Source organism: Arvicola amphibius, chromosome 15 (genome assembly GCF_903992535.2).
Source record: "Arvicola amphibius chromosome 15, mArvAmp1.2, whole genome shotgun sequence".
Lineage (NCBI taxonomy): Eukaryota > Metazoa > Chordata > Mammalia > Rodentia > Cricetidae > Arvicola > Arvicola amphibius.
Window position 1 is genome coordinate 27,335,118 of NC_052061.1, and position 26,608 is coordinate 27,361,725.

General features: G+C 40.1%; 1 protein-coding gene across 5 annotated transcripts in view; it reads left to right on the plus strand.

Annotated features, from left to right (window-relative positions):
* The window catches only part of Large1 (LARGE xylosyl- and glucuronyltransferase 1), a 533,170-nt gene extending 519,571 nt beyond the window's left edge, over nucleotides 1-13,599 (plus strand). For all 5 annotated transcript variants that reach the window (XM_038312791.2, XM_038312792.2, XM_038312793.2 and 2 more), the window contains 3 exons: nucleotides 1,001-1,147; nucleotides 10,481-10,676; nucleotides 12,139-13,599. In XM_038312791.2, the coding sequence (XP_038168719.1) occupies nucleotides 1,001-1,147; nucleotides 10,481-10,676; nucleotides 12,139-12,336 (541 nt within the window). In that variant the 3' untranslated portion in view covers nucleotides 12,337-13,599. The remainder of the gene's footprint in view (nucleotides 1-1,000; nucleotides 1,148-10,480; nucleotides 10,677-12,138) is intronic.
* The last annotated feature ends 13,009 nt before the right edge of the window (nucleotides 13,600-26,608 follow it).

Genomic DNA, 26,608 nt, shown 5'->3' on the forward strand with positions numbered 1-26,608 from the left:
GCCTCCCACAGGATTTTTCAAGATGCCTTCCACTGTCTGCCATTCCCTTAAACCTTTTAACTGTTTTTTCTATTGTAGAAATAGACACAGAAGGTCCATGAGTGCATCAAGATCCTAAAGTCAGTGGTGTGACTACATACAAAATGAAGTACTAAGATCATAGCCAAAAGTAGATCAGTAGATCAGGCCACAGAATAATGACAAGACTGCAGATGATACTTTCTACTTATTACTGCATACCTGCATCCTGCTATGTGTACTACTTGGTGTGATATTACCTCATCTACAGTAGGCAGGCATTATTGGCACCATTCTGGGCAGGAGAAACATGAGATAGTGAGAAGCTCAGTTATTTGACCAGGACAAGACTCAAAGTAGCATTGCCAGAATTCAAATGCAGTTTGTGTTTCTTAAAAGTATTATTCTATATTGCTATCTCTGAGCCTTTCTCCTTTTCCAAGAGATAGTGTTGGAACTGGTAGCCAGCGGTCCAACTCGGGGGCAGGAGCCAGGTTCTGAGGAACAGAAGACTGGGTAAGAATCAATGAAGTTGGAGAACTCTTCCAAGTAATCCATCAGACTTCTGATTTACCTTGACTGGTGCTGGCCATATATGGAAAGGGTTTCTACTTACTTTGCAGGTTCAGGATCAGGGTCACCCCAGAGTTGAGGGGTCATGGGTGGTCTTTCCTCTCATTGGCTTTGTATCCCTGGTCTTCTATGACTTGCAGTGTTGTAAAAGAGGTAGACATGGGTACTTTGAGACTTCCCCTTCTATTCTTGGCTGTGATAGTAGTGCACACTGTAATTTTGTGGGCAGTTGACCCAGCCTCTACCATTTAGCCTGCTCTGGGTTAGCAATGATAACCTGTCAGTTATCTGTGCTCTGTATGAGGCATTTGAACAGTTGCTTAACCTTCCTGGACTGACCATCAGCTAATCCTCACATCACATATATAAGGATATATAATCCTTATATCTCTGTTTACATCTCTTTCAGGAAGTCTGTCATCCAGCTTGACCTCGCCAACACGAAGAAAGCGATGATTGTCCCTGCATTCGAGACACTGAGATACCGACTTTCTTTCCCCAAGTCAAAAGCAGAGCTTCTGTCAATGTTGGACATGGGAACCCTATTTACATTCAGGTGAGTGACCCTCACAGCAGTCATCAAAGGTTCCCAAAGCACCACTCTCCCAGGACACCCAGATGTCAAAGATGTTGGCAAAGAGGTGAGTGTGTTGCATTAGTCCATTATAAAACCAAAGAGAGATACTAATCCCAGTATCCTTGGGACTCAGCTATTTCTCTCTGACATGTTATTTACTTTGCTTTACACATGGATAGTAGGGACTGAATCCAGATGGAAAGAGGCTTTCTGGGGCAAGAAGCAACACATTTATGTTCATACTTTAAAAGGCATGACAAATTCCATTTAGCACCTTGTCACTATCCCTTAGCTCAGATTTCTGCCTTTGGTGTACATGGTAATGTTCTCTAGAAGAACAAAATTGATAGAATGATATAATGAATTTATTAGAGTACCATATGCAATACAATCAAAAAGGTCCAAAATTGGCTGTCTCTATTGGAGAAGCCAAGAATATAATAGTTCCCCAAACCAGGTGTCTAAGTACTACAACAATACAATCTTATGCCAAGGATCTGGTAGATTCTTTCTCTTCAGGACACATTGAAAGGCTGAAGAAGCTGGTTCTAATACTACAGAAGGAGCTAACAATGGTTAGAGAAATTGGATAGATGAATTTGTCAGCCAGAGTGAAAACCAAGTGAACATAAATCTTTCTTTCTTCCAGGTCTGGCTACTACCAGTAGGTAACACCCACATTTAGGGAAGGTCTTCCATATTAATTAAGGCAATCAAGACAATCCCTACACAGACTTTCTCACAGGGCAACCCAATATCTACAATCCCTCATTGAGACCCTCCACTTCTCCCTACTCTCTCCCCCTCTCCCCTTCCCCACCACCCCACTCCACCTCTACCCCAATGCTTCCAACTTTTGCCTGGTGATCTTGTCTGCTTCCAGTTTCCAGGAGGATCTATATTATTTTTGGGGGGGGGGGGGTTCACGTTATTACTTAGCTTTTCTAAGACCACGAACTATCGGCTCAATGTCATTTGTTTATGGCTAGAATGCACTAATGAATGAGTACATGCCATATTCGTATTTTGGGGTTTGGGTTAACTCACTCAGGATAGTGTTTTTTATTTCCATCCATTTGCATGCAAAATTCAACATGTCATTGTTTTTTAACACTGAGTAGTACTCTAGTGTGTAGATGTGCCACACTTTCTTTATCCATTCTTTCATTGAGGGGCATCTAGGTTTTTTCCAGGTTCTGGCTATTACAATTAATGATGCTATGAACATAGTTGAACAAATGCATTTGTAGTATGACTGAATGGTATTGCTGGATTCTGAGGTAGGTTGACTCCCATTTTCTGAGAAACCGCCACACTGATTTCTAAAGTAGTTGCATGAGTTTGTATTCCCACCAGCAATGGATGAGTGTTCCCCTTATTCCACATCCTCTCCAGCATAGTTTATCATTAGTGTTTTTGATTTTAGCCATTCTGACAGGTGTAAGATAGTATCTCAAAGTAGTTTTGATTTGCATTCCCCTGATAGCTAAGGAAGGTGAACATGTCCTTAAGTATCTTTTGGCCATTTGAAATTCTTCAGTTGAGAATTCCCTGGTGAGAATCAATGTTCAGTACCGCATTTTAAATTGGTAATTAAGAATTTTAATATCTAGCTTCTTGAGTTCTTTATGTATTTTGGAGATCAGACCTTTGTCTGTTGTGGGGTTGGTGAAGATCTTCTCCCATTCAGAAGGTTGCCTTTTTGTCTTAATGACTGTGTTCTTTGCTTTACAGAAGCTTCTCAGTTTTAGAAGGTCCCATTTATTCATTGTTGCTCTTATTGTCTATACTACTGTGGTTATACATAGGAAGTGATCTCCTGTGCCCATATATTGCAGGCTACTTCCCACTTTCTCTTCTATCAGGTTCAGTGTGGTCAGATTTATATTGAGGTCTTTAATCCATTTGGACTTGAGTTTTGTGCATGGTGATAGATGTGGACCTATTTTCATTCTTCTACAGGTTGACATCCAGTTATGCCAGCACCATTTGTTAAAGATGCTTTCTTTCTTCCATTGTAAATTTTAGCTTCTTTGTCAAAAATCAGGTGTTCATAGGTGTGTGGATTAATATCCGGGTCTTCAATTCAATTCCATTGGCCAACGTCTCTGTTTTTATGCCAGTACCAAGCTGTTTTTAATACTGTAGCTCTGTAATAGAGTTTGAAGTCAGGCATGGTAAGGCCTCCGGAAGTTCCTTATTGTATAGGAATGTTTTGGCTATCCTGGGTTTTTTTGTTTTTCCATATACAGTTGATTATTATTCTCTCAAGGTCTGTGGAGAATTTTGTTGGGATTTTGATGGGGATTGCATTGAATCTATAGATTGCCTTTGGTAGAATTGCCATTTTTACTATGTTGATCCTACCAGTCCAAGAGCATGAGAGATCCTTCCATTATCTTGTATCCTCTTCAATTTCTTTATTCAAAGACTTAAAGGTCTTGTAAAATAGATATTTCACTTCCTTGGTTAGTGTTACCCCAAGATATTTTATGCTATTTGTGGCTATCGTGAAAGGTGATATTTCTCTGATTTCTCTTTCTGCTTTTTTATCCTTTGTGTATAGGAGGGCAACTGATTTTTTGGAGTTGATCTTGTATTCTGCCATATTGCTAAATATGTTTATAAGCTGTTGGAGTTCTTTGGTAGAGTTTTTGGGGTCACTAATGTACACTACCATACCATCTGCAAATAAGGAAAGTTTGACTTCTTCCTTTCCAATTTGAATCCCCTCAATCTCTTTATGTTGTCTTATTGCTATTACTAGAACTTCAACCCTATAGTGAAGAGATATGGAGAGAGTGTGCAGCCTTCTCTTGTTCCTGATTTTAGTGGAATGGCTTTGAGTTTTTCTCCATTAAATTTGATGTTAGTTATTGGCTTGCTATATATTCTTTTTGTTATATTTAGATATGATCCTTGTATCCCTAATCTCTTCAAGACCTTTATCATAAAGGGGTGTTGAATTTTGTCAAACGCTTTTTCAGCATCTAATGAAATGATCATATGTTTTTTCTTTCAGTTTATTTATATGATGGATTACATTGATAGATTTTCATATATTGAACAAGCCCTGCATCTCTGGGATGAAGCCTACTTGATCATAATGGATGATTTTTAATGTGTTCTTGGATTTGATTTGCCAGTATTTTATTGAGAATTTTTGCATCAATGTTCATGAGTGAGATTGGTCTGTAATTCTCTTTCTTTGTTGAGTCTTTGTGTGGTTTTGGTATCAGGGTAACTGTAGCTTCATAAAAAGAACTTGACAAGGACTCTTCTGTTTATATTATGTGGAACACAGTAAGGAGTATAGGTATTAGCTCTTGGAAGTTCTGGTAGAATTCTGCACTAAAACCATCTGGTTCAGGGCTTTTTTTTTTTTTTTGGTTGGGTGGTTTTTGATGAGAGTTTCTATTTCCTTGTGACTTATAGGTCTATTTAAATTGTTCACCTGGTCTTGATTTAATTTGAGTATATGGTATTTATCTTAAAAATGTCTATTTCTTTTACATTTTCCAATTTTGTGGCATACAGGCTTTTGTAGTAAGACCTAATGATTCTCTGAATTTCCTCAGTGTCTCTTGTTATGTTCCCCTTTTCATTTCTGATCTTGTTAATTTAAGTGTTCTCTCTCTGCCTTTTGATTAGCTTGAATAGGGGTTTGTCAGTCTTGTTGATTTTTTCAAAAAACCAGCTCTTTATTTCATTGATTCTTTGGATTGTTTTCTGTGTTTCTATTTTGCTGATTTCAGCCCTCAGTTTGATTATTTCCATTCCTCCTAGGTGAGTCTACTTCTTTTTTTCTATAGCTTTCAGGTGTGCTGTAAAGTCTCTAATGTGAGCTTTCTCCATTTTCTTTATGTGGGCACTTAGAGCTATGAACTTTCCTCTTAGCACTGCTTTCATAGTGTTCCACAGGTTTGAATATGTTGTGTCCTTATTTTCGTTGAATTCAAGGAAGACTTTAATTTCTTTCTTTATTTCTTCCTTGACCCAGGGGTGGTTCAGTAGTTGACAGTTCAGTTTCCATGAGTTTTTAGGCTTTCTGGGGGTGGAATTGTTGTTAAATTCTAACTTTACTCCTTGGTGATCTGATAAGATTCAGGTAGTTACTCCAATTTTTTTTTGTATCTGTACATGTTTGCTTTGTTACTGAGTATGTGATCAATTTTTGAGAAGGTTCCATGAGATGCTGAGAAGAATGTATATTCTTTTCTGTTTGGGTGGAATGTTCTTTAGATGTCTGTTAAGTCCATTTGATTCATTACATATGTTAGTTCTTTTATTCTCCATTAAGTTTCTGTCTGGTTGACCTGTCCACTGATGAGAGAGGAATGTTGAAATCTACTATTAGTGTGTGGGGTTTGATGTGTGATTTGAGTTCTAGTAATGTTTCTTTTACATATGTGGGTGCTTTTATATAAGGAACATAGATATTCAGGATTGAGACTTCATTTTGATGAATTGTTCCTGTTATGAGTATAAAGTGTCCTTCTCCATCCCTTCTGATTGATTTTACTTTGACATCAATTTTATTAGATATTAGGATAGCAACGCCCGCTTATTTCTTAGGTCCGTTTGATTGGAAAACCTTTTCTCAACCCTCTACTCTGTTGAGGTAGTGTCTGTCTTTGAGTTTGAGGTGGTTTCTTGTAAACAGCAGAATGTTTCATCCTGTTTTCATATCCATTCTCTTAACCTGTGCCTTTTTATAGGTGAATTGTACCCATTGATATTAAGTGGTACTAATGACCAGTGGTTGTTAACTCTGGTTTTTTTTTGGTGGTAGTTTTTGTGTGTTTCCCTTCTTTGAGATGTGTTGGTGGAGGGTTGTAGGATGTCTGTGGGTATTGTTGGCTTCCTTGGGTTAAGGTTTTCCTTCTAGTACTTTCTGTAAGGCTGAGTTTGTGGATACATATTGTTTAAATCTGGTTTTGCCCTGGAATATCTTGTTTTCTCCATTGATGGTGAAAGAAAGCTTTGCTGGTATAGTAGTCTGGGCTTTCATCCATGGTCTCTTAGTTTCTGCAGCACATTTATCCATGATCTTCTCGCTTTCATGGTTTTCATAGAGAAGTCAGGTGTAATCCTGATAGGTTTACATTCATATATTATATATAAAGTTTTCTTCTATAATTTTGTTGAATATATTTTCTGGGCCATTGATCTGGAATTCTTCTCCTTCTTCTACCCCTATTATTCTTTTGTTTGGTCTTTTCATCCAGATTTCCTGGATGTTTTGTGTTAAGATTTTGTTGGATTTTCTGTTTTCTTTGATCAGTGAGTCTATTTCCTCTAGAGTATCTTCAGCTCCTGAGATTCTTTCTTCTATCTCCTGTATTCTGTTGGTTATACTTGTCTCTGTAGTTCCTGTTCTTTTTCCCAGATTTTCCATATCCAGTCATTCCTCGGTTTGTGTTTTACCTCTATTTTAGTCTTCAAGTCTTGAACTGTTTCCTTTACCTCTTTGATTGCTTTTTCTTGGTTTACTTGGGTATCTTTGAGGGATTTATTAATTTCTTCTAACTTTTTGTTTGTCTTCTCTTCCATTTCTTTAAGGGAGTTTTTCACTTCCTGTTTAAGGGTCTCCATCATTTTCATAAGGTTATGTTTAAAGTCAGTTTCTTCTACTTCTTCTGGGTTAGAGTGTTTAAGTCTTCCTGTTGCATGTTCGCTGGATTCTGGTGTTATCATGTTGCTTTTCAGGTTGCTGGAGGAATTCTTGCATTGGTGTCTGCCCATCTCTTCCTTCAGATGAGGTCAGGGAGAGTCTTGACTTCTTGGTCCAATCTTTGCTGTGGCTGACTGTATACTTGGGAGTTTTTCTTGGTCTGCCCTCTCTTAGGTCCCCTCAGCACTGGAGCTGGCTCTCAGATCCCCTCTGCCCTGAATCAGGTTGTGCTGCAAGATCTAAGGTCCACGCAGATTAAAAGGAGTGCTTGTGGACAAGGTGGAATGGGGTAAAGAAAGCCAGTAGCTGGGAACATGCCCGGCTGGATGGCCAGAAAATTTAGGGAATTGGAGGGGACCTAGACTCCATTCCCGGGACTGGCTGGCAGGGCAGTCAGTCACTCACCACTACTGATCTCCTCAGCACAGGAGCAGGGCCTCTCGCTGGGCTCCCAGGACCTCGCAGACAAGACATTAGGGCAGGCCCCAAAGCCCTATTAAGGTTTTTCATTGTTCAGGGACCACTCTTCCTACATAGCAGAACAGGGATTTGAATCCTAGTCCAGAGCACCTACTGTACTTTGCTTGGAACCTCATATAAATTCCCAGGCATCACTTATGCTGTTCCTTTTCTGCTAAGGCACCAGGTATCAAAGCTGCCTGTTCAGCAAATTCTCAGAAAATCAACTGCTCATAGCCTAATTTTTAGATTAGACCTGTGATTGACATCTCACAATATTCTTTCCATGCTCCATTAAAGTACCAGTTCCTCTGTCTTTCTCTTCCTTCCCCCCTCTTTTTATCTCTATCTCTCTCTATCTCTCATATCTGACTTTAGTGAAAATTGCTGCATTGATGAAACTGAAGCTTAAGTCCCTGCCTTTTCCTAGCCTGTCTATCCTACCCAGCAACACATTGAATTTGCTGTATGGTTTAATGAAGGGTTAGCAGAAGTCCATCCTCTTTGATGAAACAAAGACTTAGGAAAGAGTTTCAGTCCTGCCACTTGTTAACAGAGACTGACTGCCCTTTTGCTTTCCGGCCCCCTGGACCCAAATAATCACACAGAAACTATATTAATTATAACATTGTTTGACCAATGGCTTAGGCATATTCCTACCTAGCTTTTATATCTTAAATTAACCTATTTCTATGAATCTGTATAGCACCACAAGACTATGGCTTACTTGTAAGGTTCTGGCATCTTTCTCCTTTGGTAGCTACATGGTGTCTCCTTGACTCTGCCTACCCTCTATATATCTCTATTCATATTTACTGCCTGACTTTACTCTGCTAAGCCTTTGGCCAAAACAGCTTTATTCATCAACCAATAAAAGCAACACATATACAGAAGGACATCCCACATCAGCCACTGCAATGCCACCTGCCTTGGGGCATTTACTCTCTCAGCCATGCTAGCTTTACAGAGATATTTCTAGATTAGAGAAATGAATTATCTGTATTCCTCTCTCCTACAACTAAGCTATTGGATCTCACCCTTACTTTCATTTCACAAAGCTTTTCCATCTATATCTAGTGTTTTAGTTAGAGTTTCTATTGCTGTGACAAAACATTGTCACAAAAGGCAAGTTGAGAAGGAAAAGGTTTATTTGACTTAACACTTCAACATTGCTATTCATCACTGAAGGAAGTCAGGACAGGAACTCAAACAAGACAGGATCCTGGAGGCAGAAGCTGCTGCAGAGGTCATAGAGGGGTACTTCTTAATGGCTTGCTTATCATGACTTGCTCAGCCTACTTTCTTATAGAACCCAGCCTCAGCAACCCAGGGATGGCACCACTCTCAAAGGGTTGGACCCTCCCCCATTGATCACTAATTGAGAAAAATCCTCACATCTGGATCTTAGGGAGGCATTTCCTCAACTGAGGATCCTTCCTCTCTGAGAAGTCTAGCGTGTGTCACATTGACACACAAAACTAACCAATACACCAGGTTACCATGTTTTCTAACCCCTTTCTGATTTTGTTGCCCCTACTGTAACTTTATTTTACTCCCTGCATCTTCTTTCCCCACAACTTACAGTGACAATATCCTACCCACTCACTGGTGTACCTCTCAGACACCTCTCAAGTTTTAGATTATCCATCCACTCTTTACAGTGCACTCTCTCACATCATGAAACTGGACACACAAGTAAGAACAGAGCATCAATATAGTGATATGAAAGGAGAGAGCCTGGGATCTTAGAGCTGAAAGGAAATTTTTTGAGATGAGTTGGGGACATAAGAAGGAATGTGGTAAATTCAGGGACATAGAGTGCAAACAGAGTCCTAATCAGCCTCAAACCCCTGATCTTTCTCCTCTTGTATGAGTGTTGGGGACAGTGGCACAGAAGCTGGCCTTGGAGCAAGGCTACCTGGGCTTTGTTACTATTTGCAACCCAACGTTGGATACATTTTTAGAATTTAAAACAATATGTGTCTAGAGCATTTAAAATAATCCCCCAAACATAGTAAATTTGTAACTAATACAATTTTCTGATTGTCATGTGGTCATTTCTCATCAACAGATAGCAAATACCATAAACACAACACTGTAAATCAATAAAGACTCAACCTCACTGTCTGTCAGCTTGCACTGAGTAGCCAGCTCTCTACCCAGAGTATCACTGGATGGAAAGCAGATGTCTGAAGAAATAAAGGTCTCCTCCAATGCCACATGTCCTCTTTCTGTTGGTTTTATACTGATAGGGTTTCTTCCCTTGTTACCACAGGGTAAGGTCTCATCTTTACTAGCTTTTGGATGTATACCCTCATTAGCTCCTAGTTCCTTGCTCTTTGCACCCTGACTTCATAAAGAGCTCACATGATTCTTTCCTTCCTTCCATATCTGAAGGATCATGAGTCATATCAGACCTACCTAGGCAATCTCAAATTTTTTAGTACAGAGGCACCTGCTTAATAAGCTTTATATCTATAAAAATCCACTCTTGATATAGACAATAATATAACCAGAGGGTATCGTACTTATAAGTTCTGCCCCATCATTGAGGATCAAGCAGGATCACCAGATCACCAGTGGTCCCTGGTAGGAATTATCAGATATAGATTCCATAGTGCCAAGTGCATGGAAGTTCACTGACATTTCTATGAAGTCTTCTCTTTAGTGACAGATAACTCTGATAATCTGCATTAATTTCCTGGGGCTCCTGTAATAAAACACTACAAAATAGGTGGCTCAACACAACAGTTGATTATTTTTTAGCAATTTTGTAAGTCAGAAGTCATTTTCCAAAGCTCTAGGAAAGATACCTTCATTGTTCCTTTCTGCCTTTTTGCTGGTGATTGCCAGCAATCCTTGATACTCCCTTTTGTCTTGATCAATCTGTCATTCTAAGTTCTGTTTGATCTGCACGTTAGACTCACTGTATCTGTGTGTCCAAATGTCCCTCTCATAAAGGGACATAAGATTAAGTCCTACCCTAATTTGAACTTAACTCTGCCTGTAAAGGTCCTGTTTCCTTTTAAAGGTTTGAATTTGAATGGGGGTTTTGCAGGGACATGGTGCATCCCACTAGGAAAATCATATCAAAATGCATTTCTTCCTTCACATCACCAGGGTTAAGAAAAGCTCAGCTTCCACCCTTTCATTCACTGGCCAATCTCCATATTTCCCAGGTATCACGTCTGGACTAAAGGCCATGCACCCACAAACTTTGCCAAGTGGCGGACTGCCACCATGCCTTACCGGGTTGAGTGGGAGGCTGATTTTGAGCCATATGTTGTTGTGAGACGAGACTGCCCTGAGTATGATCGAAGATTTGTGGGCTTTGGCTGGAACAAAGTGGCTCATATCATGGAACTGGATGCACAGGTAGGAACAGAGCACCTTACTGCTATTATTCAGGGAAGGAGACAGGTACAGATATTATAACTGAAAGAGAACCTTGGAGATAAGAAGAGTAAAAACAAACTTCAGAGGAACCGGGACTAAAAATGAGAACATGAATCTGATTGACTAGACTTTAAACCTCAAACTTTTATTCTTGCACATGAGAATTGGGTTCCTGGCCAGGATTAGGCAAATGTGAGTCTCCAGTAATGTATCATCTTACCCCTCTATCCAGTAAGGAAGGCAAGCACAGGATGACTAGTCATGACTTGGCTTTCAAGTTGCATAATTGTGTCACTGTAAACAGCACAAAACATGCCACTAAAATGTGGTTAATTATTCCACCCTTCAATTAAAACAGTAGTGACTTTTAGACTATGTTTAATCTTGAAAGCCTTCATTCATTTATACAATACTTAACAAACATATACTTCAGGAGAAGTCTGCACAATTTAAATAAGTAAAGCCTAGGTACTGCACACTTTCTGCAAAAGACCAGATGGTGTGTGGAGATTGTGTGACCTGCAAATCTACCTTGCACCTGCTCAGATCAAGAATTGTTTTTTCTCCATAGATGACCTCTAAATAAATGTGCATGGCTGGATTTCAGTACAGCTTCAGACAGCTACCAGAAAGGCTGTCGTTTGTCATCCCCTGTGTTGAACACAGAGGCACAAAACTTCTCTGGTTAAGTTAGGGGGATACTTGGATCCCTTGAACCCCACTATTCATACTCTTCTTCAGGCTTCTCCTTTTTGCCACAGTGTTAATATTTCTCAGCAAGAGTACTCCAAAATCTGGGAACACTAAGTTAGGTTTTAGTGTTGGATATCCATGAAACACTTGTTACCATTGAGTCTGAGCTATGCTAGGTGACTGAGAACCATTGGTGTTAGGAGAAGGTTGTGGAATAGTGTCCTTATTAAACAAACAAAACCTGATATCCATCCATTGATACCCATGTCATGACCAACATAACTGTTTACAGACCATTGCTGTTCCTAGCTAGAACACTGGTATTTCTGGGACCAGAAATGTTGTGTGGAGAAGGTTTAAAGAAAAGTTCATTTTTCCCATCACCAAGGCCTTGCTTGCCTTTGTTTTAGACTCTTTCACAGCACTTTTGCAAACAAACCATATACTTTCCTCTATTTGCCTGTGGCATTCATAAAACACAATTTTACCCATTCCAGGGAATTAAGAAAGTGAAACACTCATAATCATCCCTCAAGATAGATTTTCTCACTCTCACTTTGTAGATGAGCAAACCAAAGTTTAGATGACTCCTATATTTTGTACAAGTTCATGGGCATGGTCTTGAAGCAAGTTACTCTGTAGCTAGTGTTCCCCCTTTCTAGTGTTATTCTCCAGTCCCTTGATTCAAAGTCATATGTGACCCAAGGCTCCTGCAAGATCTCTCATTACCTTGTCTTCCTCCTTCCAGGAGTATGAGTTCATCGTGTTGCCCAATGCCTACATGATCCACATGCCCCATGCCCCCAGTTTCGACATCACTAAGTTCCGTTCCAACAAGCAATACCGCATATGTCTCAAAACCCTGAAGGAAGAGTTTCAACAAGATATGTCCAGACGCTATGGCTTTGCTGCCCTGAAATATCTCACGGCGGAGAACAACAGCTAGCACTATGAAGACCACCACTAGGGAGAGACATACCACAGAGGAAGAGCCACTTGCTGCCTGGGGCCCAGCCATTGAAGACAAACTCTACCGCTGTTTTCTTTGGTTTGTTTTCCTTTGTCTCTTTGACCCCTCAAAGCTGCTCTTTTCTAAGATCTTGGACAGCAACCCAGTCCACCACCATGAGGTGCTTCCAGAATGGAACATGGGAGGGTGGAAGCAAATAAAGAATAAACAACTTACCACAAAATCACAGACCAAGTCAGGATTTCTGGATGCTCTAATTGCTTTTTAATAATTATGGTTCAAATCCTAGCTGTGGAGAAAGAAGTGGCTATTCTACGGGTTAATCACTCCAAGAAATAAGAGCAAGCTACTTCTTCCTAGGAAGGGAACTTTATTTCCCCTGCCACCTAGCCAGGTACCCAAGTGGAGAGCAAGCCAAGGATCCCAACTACCATCTGGAGACCTGCATAGGGGCATTATATGTGCAGGGACCTGGAAGTAGGATGAATTGATTCTTTATTCTCAAAGTCTCTCTTGTTTTGAGTTGTTTGAATTTGGGGGATACTATTCATTTTGATCTAGGATTCCAAGCTAAAACAATTATCTAATCATTAAAGCTCTAAATGAAAAATCAGCTCCCTCAGTCAGCAGTGGCCTGGCAAAGATAAGCCTCCTCAGAGAATGTTCACACATGGACAGCTTCCTTCAGAATGAACACTGAGATCCCCTGATGCTGAGTTCCCACTCTAAAGACCCAGGATTATGACAGGAACTACAGAAAAATGAAACCAACACTGTATGCAAGTCACATTCTTCTATGGACAGTAACTAAGGCACAAGGAAAGGGCTTCAAGGAACTACTTCACTACTCACAGAAGGTATGATTCCTCTCTCAGGCCTTTAGAAGAACTTAATAGTTCACAGTAACCCAGTCCAAAGACTTGTGTGACCACATGGAAGCCACTGGAAGAAAGGGGTCAGGCACTTCCAGAAAGGAGTCAGGCACTTCCCTTTTGGAAGCACAGGAGTTAGTGACCATAGTTTCCCTCAGGACTTGTCCTGGGGTTGGTAAGCGCCTCTTCCCTTCACAGATGGAGGAAACACTGAACTTTTTACTCATTTCCTTTACTCTTCACTATTAATGTTGTGTTTCCATTGATGAGAACAAGAGTTAATGGCCTACCCATTGCTGGGCTGTTTGTATTGAGTTGCCATGTGACTAGTGAAAGCTGCATTCAATAAACAAAAGTATGGACTGTTTCTTCCTTATCTCCCTCCCTCTCTTGAAAGAAGCCACATGACATACTTAGTCTAGAGAGCAAAGTCAGTTCCATGCACAGCACCTCACACTCTCTTATCCCATCTCATCTTTCTCAATGTTTGAAATGTTACATTTTTTTCTATGTCCAGAGTTAGATCTTTCTCCTCTAACCCTCAACTCATTTCGAAATTTCCATTTTGTAACTGTCTCACCACTGTAGTGGTGATGTTTTGTTCTAAGTATGCAAATCGTGGAGACCAGAAGCAAATTGAATAGCCAACTCTTAGGTCTCTCTTGTCCCCTGGAACCCCAACAGTCCAGTCAGTGACACCACTACATTCAGTGTGTTCAATGGTGTTTCCCCTATATTTGTACAAAATGAAGAAAATTTTAATTAGGATTGTCACATAGACACAGATAGTTTGTTTCTTTGTTAGTTACTTATCTTGTTACTGTGATAAAGTATTTGACAATAGGGTTTATTTTGGTTCAGAGTTTGAGAATGCAGCCCAACATGATAGGGAAGACATGGCAGCAGGAACTTGAAGCCACTGATCACATTGTGCCTGTAGTCAGGAAGCAAAGAGAGATGAGCATCAGCACTCAACTTGCTTTCTCCTTTTTCTTCAGTCAGGGACCCCATCCAATGGGATGATGATACCCACACTTAGGGTTGGATTTCTCACTTCTATTAACCTAGATAATCTCACTGAGACATGTTTAGAAGTTTGTTTCTTGGGTGATTCCCCTAGTTGATCCTAGCAAGTTGACAATATTATCTATCACATTATACATACATATTATATATATATACATATATATAGTACACATATATTTAAATATAAAGGAAGCAGCTGTGTGTATAGCATATATGCAAAATTTATCCTTACCAAAGTAATGAATGAGTGCTATAAAAGGAAAACATGACAAAAAGTATTCAAAGCCATGCTAAGTTCAGTTTCTTCACTAATGATGCTGCAGCCAGCTACCAATGGCTCACAGAATTGACTATGCGTCTCTCTCCAGTTACCATATTCAGTGACCTCCCCAAAACATTGATTTTAAATATTTACCTTTAGCACTCACAGGATTTTCCATTTTCCCCCACCACATGCATGTATACACATACCCAAAGGTACACATAAATTCTGCTGCTTTCCCCCAGATTAGCCACTGCTAGTAGTGGGTTGATTTGAACTAATCATTCCCAGCTACTTGAGGCAAGCTTAACATTAGTTGGCAGCACTGGTTCTCAGCATTAAACATCAAAGTTTAATTCCCTAAGGCTTTTCTTTAAACACTTATTCTGGCACATGAATCAGGCCCAGCATCTTGTTTTCATCTGCATGTTTATAGGAAAAACTAAGGCCCATATAATTTACTAGCCAAGCAAGGTCACTCCCAAGAATAAAAGGAGATGCTAACTACTTTGATATAACACCCATAAACTGGTATATGATGAAACTGCATGTACATAGAATCTATTAAAATCAGAATCTGACACTCTATTCCATCATGAGAAACATCCTATTTTCTCAAATATGACTGTCTGACACTGTCATCTCTTTCCACTTAGAAATAGAGCTCAAAAGTTATCTAATTCAACCAAATTCAACCCAAAAGTTGGCAACTAGTGAAGTTGAAGTATGTGGAGCCAACACCATGAGTCCCCAGCAGGTACCTCTGTAGGTGCACAGGCCTGTATGTGGGAAGTAGCCATTTGAGCCAAGGTAATTGCCAAGGATGGTAGTTCCTTTGTATCAGCTTCCTGGAATCAAACTTTGGAATGGATTGTGCAGGTGTCATGCCAATAGGCTTGGCTTTTAGTTGACAGGAAGGGCAGGTTCTCTCATTGGCTCCAAAAATGTTCCATATCTGGGAGAATTGCTTTTAAATAATGACCAACTGTGTTGAAGAACCTTTAGTGGCATATATTAGCTCACTGAGTAGTTGGAGCAAAGCTTCATGCTTGGCATTGCTGATTATCAGTGAGGAGACACTGTGTACTCAAAATTTCCCCTTAATTCCTATGATCCAAATATCACAAAACCAGGTTTGAAACTCAATCCTAGCTATTTAATCCAAAACCACATAACCTACAATACTGCTGTTGCCTCCCTCAATAAGAAACAGATAAATAAATATGAACTGGGAAAGGGGGGGTGGTGATTTGAACCTGCTAGTGAAAAATTATTATCCTTCCTCCTCCAGTATGCATTCAGTAACACAAAACCTGAACATCAGACGCTCTACCATTCTTCAAAGCTAGCTGTACTAATGGACCTCATGAAACTCAGGTGAACTAGACCTGGTCTATCTGTACTTATATGCAAAGAGGGGTTCAACTTTAGGAAACAGAAACTGACTCCCTAAATGCTAAATGACCCAGGTAAAAATATAGAATTTTAAGTTCTCCCTTTGAGCCCCAGCCTAGCAAACTATTTCAAAGTAATGCCAGTAAATATGTTGAAATGACTTATAAAACACATATTGACTGAGTTAAAAAAAAAATAGATTCTTAGAGCTCTATTGTGAAGTGACAGATACTGTGTTAATACTGTTCCTCTCAAAAAACATTCCTGTCTGAGTTAAGGCTCTGCTTTTTGTTAACCAGATCTTTAGGGAGTTCTGTGTTGGTAGAGAAACATGAAGAAAACTTCCTCCTAGATGGAATCTCTGCACACTACTAATGAAGATGATAAGAGCCATGTTATTGAGTTCAAACTTCAGTTGTAGTTGGCACTGCTGGGTCATGACAGCCATGCTATATTATGTCCCTTCTTACTTAGCTGGTAGAGATATATCTTAGAAAATATACATGTTCTTCCCAGGGTCCCATAGATAGTAATCAATGCTTTGGAATGAGAACAAAATCTAACTGGCTTGAAAACCCATATCTTGGCACTAATACATGCTATGACCTTATCATGTAATGTTGCAGATAGCCTTTGGGATTCCATAGTCATATCTGCATGTAGTTTTTGGTGACATGCTTTGATCTTATTTTCTCGTAATCTTAAGAAAAAATTCAGTTTAATGTCACTAGTATTCATGAAATTTCCCAACTATCTTGAGAATCGCAAAGGTTCCAGACAAGATCTGATATTAGATATATCATGGGCTTTGTTTTTATTCGCTAAACAAAAAAACATTCTCAGTAAGCAACTTTTTGTTTCTAAGTATGACCGATGGTATCTGAAAGGAGGTAATGGACTTAATTGCGAATTTGGTCATTGATTTGTTCTGACATATTTAGGTGGTCTTGATAGGCACCATAATTTATAAGATAAAAGAATGCCATCAGTTTGGGGAAAGAATTTCCCCAAAGGATGTATTATTAATTTAGTTGCTTCACACTGGACAACGAAAATCGTTGTTGAAGTGCTTCATGTGTGGGGATGAATGTTTATTGAATTGAAAGTCTTCATGGGGTTGTTTCATATGGATATGAACCACACTGAATACCACAGGCAATGGTAAGTCAGGGACTGTGAAACAGGGGAAAACAAATAAGCTGAGTGATAGGAATGTTTTCTTTTTAATTTTTTATTATTTTATTTTTAAAAAGAGACCAAACTATCTTTTTTATTATACATATAAATCCAAGTTCCCACTGCCTTCCCTTCTCCCATTCCCTCCACTTTTGCCCCATATACTCCACCCCCCATCCACTCCACAGAGAGGGTAAGTCACATTGCTTTGGGGAAGGTCCAAGGACCTCCCAACTATATCTGGTCTGAACACAATATTCATCCAAAGAGAATAAGTTCCCCAAAATACAGTACAAACAGTAGGGATAAATCCTGGTGCCACTGCCAGTGGCCACCCAGTCTGCCCCAGCCATGCAACTATCAGTCACATTCAGAGGAACTAGTTTGGACCTATGCTTGTTTTTTCCCTGTCTGGCTGGAGTTGGTGAGCTGTTTCCATGGGTTTATCCATCAGGGTCTTGAACTCTTTGCTCATACTCTCATTCCTCCCACTCTTCAACTGGAGTTTGGGGGCTCAGTTCAGGCACTCTCTCCTCTATTGCTTAGGGTCTTAGCTGGGGTCATCCTTGTGGGTTCCTGGGAATTTCTCTAGAGCCAGGTTTCCTCTTAGCCCCATAATGGCTCCCTCAATCAAGATATCTCTTTTCTTGCTCTCATCTCTGTCCTTCCTCCATCTCAATTACTCCATTCCCTCAAGTTCTCCTCCCTCTTTCTCTCCTCCTTGTTCCCTTCCACCCTCTCTTCTACCCCCACCCCCAAGCGATCTTGTCTATTTTAACTTTCCAGTTGGTTCTATATATGTTTTTCTAAGGGTTCACCTTGTTACTTAGCTTCCCTAGGATCATGAACTATAGGCTCAGTATCCTTTGTTTATAGCTAGTATCTGCTTATGAGTGAGTACATACCATATTCATCTTTTTGGGTCTGGGGTACCTCACTTTAAGAGACAAGCCACGCCCATTCCCTCCCCATTCGCTGAGGCAGGCTGATCTTCAGCTTCTGGCCTGAGCTCACTCTCTTTTTCATCTTCCTCTCAGAGGTAGCTTCGCTTCTGCCTCTCTTCCCCGTCTCTGTCTCTGTCTCTCTCTCTCTCTCTCTCTCTCTCTCTCTCTCTCTCTCTCTCTCTCTCTCTCTCTCTCTCTCTCTCTCGTTTAATAATGCTTTATGTCTATTTTCTGTGTCTGTGCCATTAACCCGCCACTGCACAGCCTGTTCACCCGTGTTCCATGAGTCTCCGCGCAGCTACGCGCAGCTGCCCAGCTAAAATCTTTTTAAGAACAAAAATTATTATTATTCACCTCCTCACCTCCTCCCATTTCCCTCCCACTCCCCCATCCCCCCTTCTCCTTCCTCTCCAGTCCAAAGAGCAGTCAGGGTTCCCTGCACTGTGGGAAGTCCAAGGTCCTACCCCTTCCATCCAGGTCTAGGAAGGTGAGCATCCAAACAGACTAGGTTCCCACAAAGCCAGTACATGGAGTAGAATCAAAACCCAGTGCCATTGTCTTTGGCTTCTCAGTCAGCCCTCTATGTAAGCCACGTTCAGAGAGTCCGGTTTGATCACATGCTCCAACAGACCCAGTCCAGCTGGCCTTGGTGAGTTCCCATTAGATCGGCACCACCATCACAGTAGGTGGGCACACCTCTCGCGGCCCTGACTTCCTTGCTCATGTTCTCTCTCCTTCTACTCCTCACTTGGACCTTGGGAGCTCAGTCCAGTGCTCCATTGTGGGTCTCTGTCTCTATCTTCATCCATCCCTAGATGAAGGTTCTATGGTGGTATGCAAGATATTCATCAGAGTGGCTATAGTATAGGGCTATTTCAGGTGCCCTTTCTTCAGCTGCTCAAGGAAAAGCTGGGGGCATCTCCTTGGACACCTGGGAACCCCTCCAGGGTGCAGTCTCTTGCCAACCCTCAAATGGCTGCTTTAATTAAGATATATACTTCCCTGCTCCCATATCCATTCCTCCATCCCAACTGTCCCATTCCCCCATGCTCTCTCCATCCTCCCCTTCACACTTCTCTCTCCCCATCTCCCCTTAAACCTGTCCCACCCTCACCCCCAAGCTCTCAATTTATTCCTGAAAATCTTGTATACTTCCAATATCCAGGAGGATAACTACATGGTTGGGTTTTTATTTTTTACTTTTTATTTTATTTTTTTTTTAGGTACACCTTCCTATTTAGCTTCTCTAGGATCATGAATTATAGGCTCAATGTCCTTCATTTATGGCTAAAATCCACTAATGAGTGAGTACATACCATATTCATCTTTTTGGGTCTGGGTTACCTCACTCAGGATAGTGTTCTCTATTTCCATCCATTTGCATGCAAAAATTCAAGTTGTCATTGTTTTTTTTACCGCTGCGTATGTATTCCACACTTTCTTTATCTATTCTTCCATTGAGGGGCATCTAGGTTGTTTCCAGGTTCTGGCTAATTATAAAGTCTTCCTTGAATTCAACAAAAATAAAGACACAACATACCCAAACCTGTGGGACATTATGAAAGCAGTGCTAACAGGAAAGTTCATAGATCTAAGTGCCCACATAAAGAAAATGGAGAAAGCTCACATTAGAGACTTAACAGCACAGCTAAAAGTTCTAGAAAAAAAAAGAAGCAGACACATCCAGGAGGAGTAGAAGATTGGAAATAATTAAAATGAGGGCTGAAATCAACAAAATAGAAACACAGAAAACAATCCAAAGAATCAGTGAAACAAAGAGCTGGTTCTTTGAGAAAGTCAACAAGATAGAAAAACCTTTATCCAAATTATCAAAAGGCAAAGAGAGAACATGCAAATTAACAAGATCAGAAATGAAAAGGGGAACATAACAACAGACAATGAGGAAATCCAGAGAATCATTAGGTCTTACTACAAAAGCTTATATGCCACAATGTTGGAAAATGTAAAAGAAATGGACTTGTTTTTAGATAAGTACCATTTACCAAAATTAAATCAAGACCGGGTGAACAATTTAAATAGATCTATAAGTCTTGAAGAAATAGAAGCTGTCATAAAAGCCTCCCAACCAAAAAAAAGCCCAGGATCTGATGGTTTTAATGCAGAATTTTATCAGAACTTCCAGGAAGAGCTGATAACTATTCTCTTTAATGTGTTTCACATAATAGAAACAGAAGAGTCATTGCCAAACTCTTTTTATGAAGCTACAGTCACTCTGATTCCAAAACCACACAAAGACCCAAACAAAAAAGAGAATTACACAGCAATCTCACTCATGAACATCGATGTAAAAATTCTCAATAAAATTCTGGCAAACGGAATCCAAGAACACATTAAAAAAATTGTCCATTACAATCAAGTAGGCTTCATCCCAGAGATGCAGGGCTTGTTCAACATATGAAAATCTATCAATGTAATCCATTATATAAATAAACTGAAAGAAAAAAACATATGATTATTTTGTTAGATGCAGAAAAATCATTTGACAAAATTCAACACCCCTTTATGATAAAGGTTTTGGAGAGGTTAGGGATACAAGGATCATACCTAAATATAATAAAAGCAATATGTAGCAAGCCAACAGCTAATATTAAATTAAATGGAGAGAAACTTAAAGCCATTCCACTAAATTCAGGAACAAGACAGGGCTGTCCTGTCCACTCTCACCATATCTCTTCAACATAGTTCTTGAAGTTCTAGCAATATCAATAGGACAACATAAGGAGATCAAGCAGATTTGAATTGGAAAGGAAGAAGTCAAACTTTTGTTATTTGCAGATGATATGATAGTGTACATTAGTGACCCCCAAACCTCTACCAAAGAACTCCTACCTTCAGTGAAGTGGCAGGATACAAGACCAACTCAAAAATATCAGTAGCCCTGCTATACACAAAGGATAGAGAAGCAGAGAGGGAATTCAGAGAAACTTCACCTTTCACGATAGCCACAAATAATATAAAGTATCTTGGGGTAACTCTAACCAAGGAAGTGAAAGATCTATTTGACAAAAACATTAAGGCATTGACGAAAGAAATTGAAAAGGACACCATTCAAGTTTCAAGATGTCATTATTTTTTACTGCTGAATGATATTCTAATGTGTAAATGTGCCACATTTTCTTTATCCATTCTTTGGTTGAGGGGCACCTAAGTTGTATCCAGGTTCTGGCTATTACAAATGATGCTACTATGAACATAGTTGAACAAATGTCCTTGTAGTATGTTTGAGAAGCTTTTGGGTATATGGCCAAGAATGGTATTGTTGGATCCTGAGGTAGGTTGATTCCCAATTTTCTGAGAAACTACAATATTGATTTCCAGGGTGTTTGTACAAGTTTGCATTCCTACCAGCAATGGATGAGTGTTCCCCTTACTCCACATCCTCTCCAGCATAAGCTATCATTGGTTTTTTTATCTTAGCCATTCTGACAAGTGTAAGATGGTATCTCAGAGTTGTTTTGATTTGTATTTCCTGATGGCTAAGTGTCTTTTGGCCATTTGATGTTCTTCTGTTGAAATTCTCTGTTTAGTTCTGTACCCCATTTTTAATAGGGTTATTTGGAATTTTGATATCTAATTTCTTGAGTTCTTTTTATATGTTGGAAATCAGTCTTTTGTCTGATATGGGGTTGGTGAAGATCTTTTCCCATTCAGTAGTCTGCCTTTTGTCTTATTGACTGTGTCCTTTGCTTTATAGAACCTTCTCAGTTTCAGAAGGTCCTATTTATTTATTGTTGCTCTCAGTGTCTCTGCTACTGTCTCAGGAAATGGTCTCCTGTGTCCATGCATTGAAGGCTACTTCCCACTTTTTCTTTGACAGGTTCAATGCATTGAAGGCTACTTCCCACTTTTTCTTTGACAGGTTCAATGTGGTCAGATTTATATCGAGGTCTTTAATCCATTTGGATTTGAGTTTTGTGCATGGAGATAAAAATAGATCTATTTTCATTCTTCTAAAATTTCACATCCAGTTATGCCAGCATCATTTATTGAAGATGCACTCTTTTTTTCATTGTATATTTTAGCTTCTTTGTCAAAAATCAGGTGTTCATAAGCATGTCTTCAATATTCAGGTCTTCAATTCAATTCCATTGTTTTGATGTCAGCACCCAGCTGTTTTCACACTATAGCTCTGTAATAGAGCTTGATGTCAGGGATGGTGATTCATCCAGAAGTCATTTATTGTAGAGGATTGTTTTGGCTCTCTTGGGTTTTTTCTTTTTACATATGACATCACTTATTGTTCTTTCATGGTCTGTGAAGAATTGTGTTGGGATTTTGGTGGGGATTCCATTGAATCTATAGATTGCTTTTGGTAGGATTTCCATTTTTATTACATTGATCCTGGATATCCAAGAACATGGGAGATCTTTCCATTTTCTGATATCTTCTTAAATTTCTTTCTTCAAAGACCTAAAGTTCTTGTCAAATAGGTCTTTCACTTCTTTGGTTAGTGTTACCCCCAAGATATTTTATGTTATCTGTGGCTCTTGTGAAAAGTGATGTTCTCTGATTTATTTTTCAGCTTCTTTATCAGCTTCTTTATGAGGGCTACTTTTTTAAATTGATCTTGTATCCTGCCACATTACTGAAGTTATTTGTCAGCTGTTGGAGTTCCCTGTTAGAAATTTTTTGGGTCACTTATATATACTATTATATCATTTGCAAATAATGAAAGTTGACTTCTTTTTTTTTAATTTGAACCCTCTTGTTCTCCTTTTGTTGTCTTATTGCTCTAACCAGAATTTTAAAAACTATGTTAAATAGATATGGAGAGAATGGACAGCCCATTCTTGGTCTTGATTTTAGTGGAAATGCTTTGAGTTTCTCGCCCTTTAATTTGATTTTAGTTGTCAGCTTTCTGTATATTGCTTTTGTTATGTTTAGATATGTTTCTTGTATCCATGATCTCTCCAAGTCCTTTATCAGGAAGGGGTGTGGGATTTTGTCGAATGGTTTTTCAACATCTACTTAGATGATCATATGTTTTTTTTCTCAGTTTATTTATATGATGGTTTACATTATTGGATTTTGTATATTAAACCATCCTTGCATCACTGGGATGAAGCTAATGTAATGATGGTGCATGATTTTTTGATGTGTTCTTTGAATTGGTTTGCCAGTATTTTATTGAATATTTTTGCATTCATGTTCATGAGTGAAATTAGCATGTAATTCTCTTTCTTGGTTGAGTCTCTGTGTGGTTTTGGAATCAGGGTAACTTAGCCTTATAAAAAGAGTTTGTCAATGTTCCTTCTGTTTCTATTATGTGGAACAGTTTGAGGAGTATAGAACTTCTTGGAAGTTCTAGTAGAATTTTGTACTAAAATGCTCCAGCCCTGACCTTTTTATTTTTTTAGTTTTTGGTAGAGAGTGTTTTGATGACTACTTCTATTTTCTTGCAATTTACAGGTTTATTTAAATTGTTCACTTCATCTTGATTTAATTTTGGTATATGGTATCTATCCAGAAAATTGTCCATTTCTTTTACATTTTCCAATTTTGTAGAGGGTTTCCTGCCCTGTGGGAATTCCGAGGTCCTCCCCACTCCATCCAGGTCTAGGAAGGTGAGCATCCAAACAGGCTAGACCCCCCCAAAAGGCAGTACATGCAGTAGGATCATCAGTGCCATTGTCCTTGGCTTGTCAGCATCCCTCATGTCTGCCATGTTCAGGAAGTCTGGTTTTATCCCATGCTTATTCAGTTCCAATCCAGCTGGCCTTGATGAGCTCCAATTAGATCAGCCCCACCATCTCAGTGGGTGGGTACACCCCTCGCAATCCTGACTTCCTTGCTCATGTTCTCCCTCCTTCTGCTCCTCATTTGGACCTTGGGAGCTCAGTTTGGTGCTCCAATGTGGGGTTCTGTCTCTATCTCCATCCATCGCCAGATGAAGGTTCTATGGTGATATGGAAGATATTCATCAGTATAGCTATAGAATCAGGCCATTTCAGGCTCCCTTTCCTCAGCTGCCCAAGGAACTAGCTGGGGACATCTCCCTGGACACCTGGGAACCCCTCTAGAGTCAAGTCTCTTGCCAAAACTAAAATGGATCCCTTAATTAAGATATATACTTCCCTACTCCCATATCCACCCTTCCTTTATCCCTACCATCCCATTCCCTCAAGCTCTCCCCATCCTCCCCTTCACACTTTTTTCTCCCCATCTCCTCTTTCCCCCATCACACCCCACCCCCATGTTCCCAATTTTTTTCCCAGCAATCTTGTCTACTTCCAATATCCAGGAGGATAACTATATGTTTTTCTTTGGGTTAACCTTCTTTTTTACCTTCTCTAGGATCACATATTATAGGCTCAATGTCCTTTATTTATGGCTACAAATGAATTATGAGTGAGTCCATCCCATGTTCATCTTGTTGGGTCTGGGTTACCTCACTCAGGATAGTGTTTTCTATTTCCATACATTTACATTCAAAATTCATGATGTCATTGTTTTTTTTACTGCTGAGTAGTACTTTAATGCATATATATTCCACACTTTCTTTATCCATTCTTCTATTGAAAGGCATCTAGGTTGTTTCCAAGTTCTGGCTGTTACAAATAATGGTGCTATGAACATAGTTGAACAAATGATTTTGTAATATGATAGGGCATCTCTTGGGTATATTCCCAAGAGTGGTATTGCTGGGTCCTGGGGTACATTGATCCCGAATTTTCTGAGAAACTGCCACACTGCTTTCCAAAGTGGTTGCACAAGATTGCATTCCCACCAGCAGTGGATGAGTGTACCCCTTACTCCACAACATCTCCAGGAAAAGCTATCATTGGTGTTTTTATTTTAGCCATTCTGATAGGTATAAGATGGTATGTAAAAGTTGTTTTGATTTGTATTTCCCTGATTGCTAAGGAGGTTGAACATGCCCTTAAGTGTCTTTTGGATATTGAACTTCTTTTTTTTTTTCTTTTTTTTTTCTTTTTTTTTCCTCATGGTTTATTTTTTTATATTTAAAAATTTCCATCTCCTTCCCTGCTCCTCCCCCCTCCCTCCCCTCCTCCTCCCCTTCCCTCCCCTCCTTCTCCCCCTTCCCTCCCCTCCCCTCGACACATACCTCCCCTCCCTCCCTCTCAAGGCCAAGGAGCCATCAGGGTTCCCCACTCTATGCTAAGACCAAGGTCCTCCCAACTCCCCCCAGGTCCAGGAAGGTGATCGACCAAGCTGAGAAGGCTCCTACAGAGCCCGTCCATGCAGAAGAATCAGAGCCCAGCGCCATTGTCCTTTGCTTCTCAGTCAGCCCCCGCTGTTGTCCACATTCAGAGAGACGGGTTTGGTCGCATGATCCATCAGTCCCATTCCAAGTGGAGTTGGTGATCTCCCTTTAGTTCTGTCCCACCGTCTCCATGAGTGAACGCACCCCTCACGTTCCTGACTTTCTCCCTAATGTTCTCTCTCCTTCTGCTCCTCATCAGGACCTTGGGAGCTCAGTCCAGTGCTCCAATGTGGGGCTCAGTCACTTTCCTCATCTGTCGCCAGCTGGAGGTTCCCTCACGGTCCTGACTTTCTTTCTCATGTTCTCTCTCCTTCTGCTCCTCCTCAGGACCTTGGGAGCTCAGTCCGGTGCTCCAATGTGGGGCTCTGTCATTTTCTTCATCTATTGTCAGGTGGAGGTTCTATGGTGATATGCAAGAAATTCATCAGTATGGCTATAGGAACTGGCCTTTTCAGGCTCCCTCTCCTCAGCTGCCCAAGGAACTAACTGGGGGCATCTCCCTGGAAACCTGGGAACCCCTCTAGGGTCAAGTCTCTTGACAACCCTCAGGTAGCTCCTTAAATTAAGATATATGCTTCCCTGCTCCCATATCCACCCTTCCTATATCCCAAGCACCCCATTCCTCCGAGCTCCCCCCATTCTCCCCTTCACACTTTTCTCTCCCCATCTTCCCTTGGCCCAGTCTCGCCCAACCCTCAAGTTCCCAATTTTGCCTGGCAATCGTGTCTACTTCCAATATCCAGGAGGATTACTATATCTTTTTTTGGGAGTTCACCTTCTTATTATCTTCTCAAGGATCCCAAATTTATAGGCTCGATGTCCTTTAAATATGGCTAGAAACCGATTATGAGTGAGTACATCCCATATTCATCTTTTTGGGTCTGGGTTACCTCACTCAGAATAGTGTTTTCTATTTCCATCCATTTGCCTGCAAAATTCAAGATGTCATTGTTTTTTACCGCTGAGTAGTATTCTAGCATGTATATATTCCACAGTTTCTTCATCCATTCTTCCACTGAAGGGCATCTAGGTTGTTTCCAGGATCTGGCTATTACAAATAATGCTGCTATGAACATAGATGAGCATATGCTTTTGTTGTATGCTTGGGCATCTCTTGGGTAGATTCCCAATAGTGGAATTGCTGGGTCCTGGGGTAGGTTGATCCCGAATTTCCTGAGAAACCGCCACACTGCTTTCCAAAGTGGTTGCACAAGTGTGCATTCCCACCAGCAATGGATGAGTGTACCCCTTACCCCACAACCTCTCCAGCAAAGGTTATTATTGGTGTTTTGGATTTTAGCCAATCTGACAGGTGTAAGATGATATC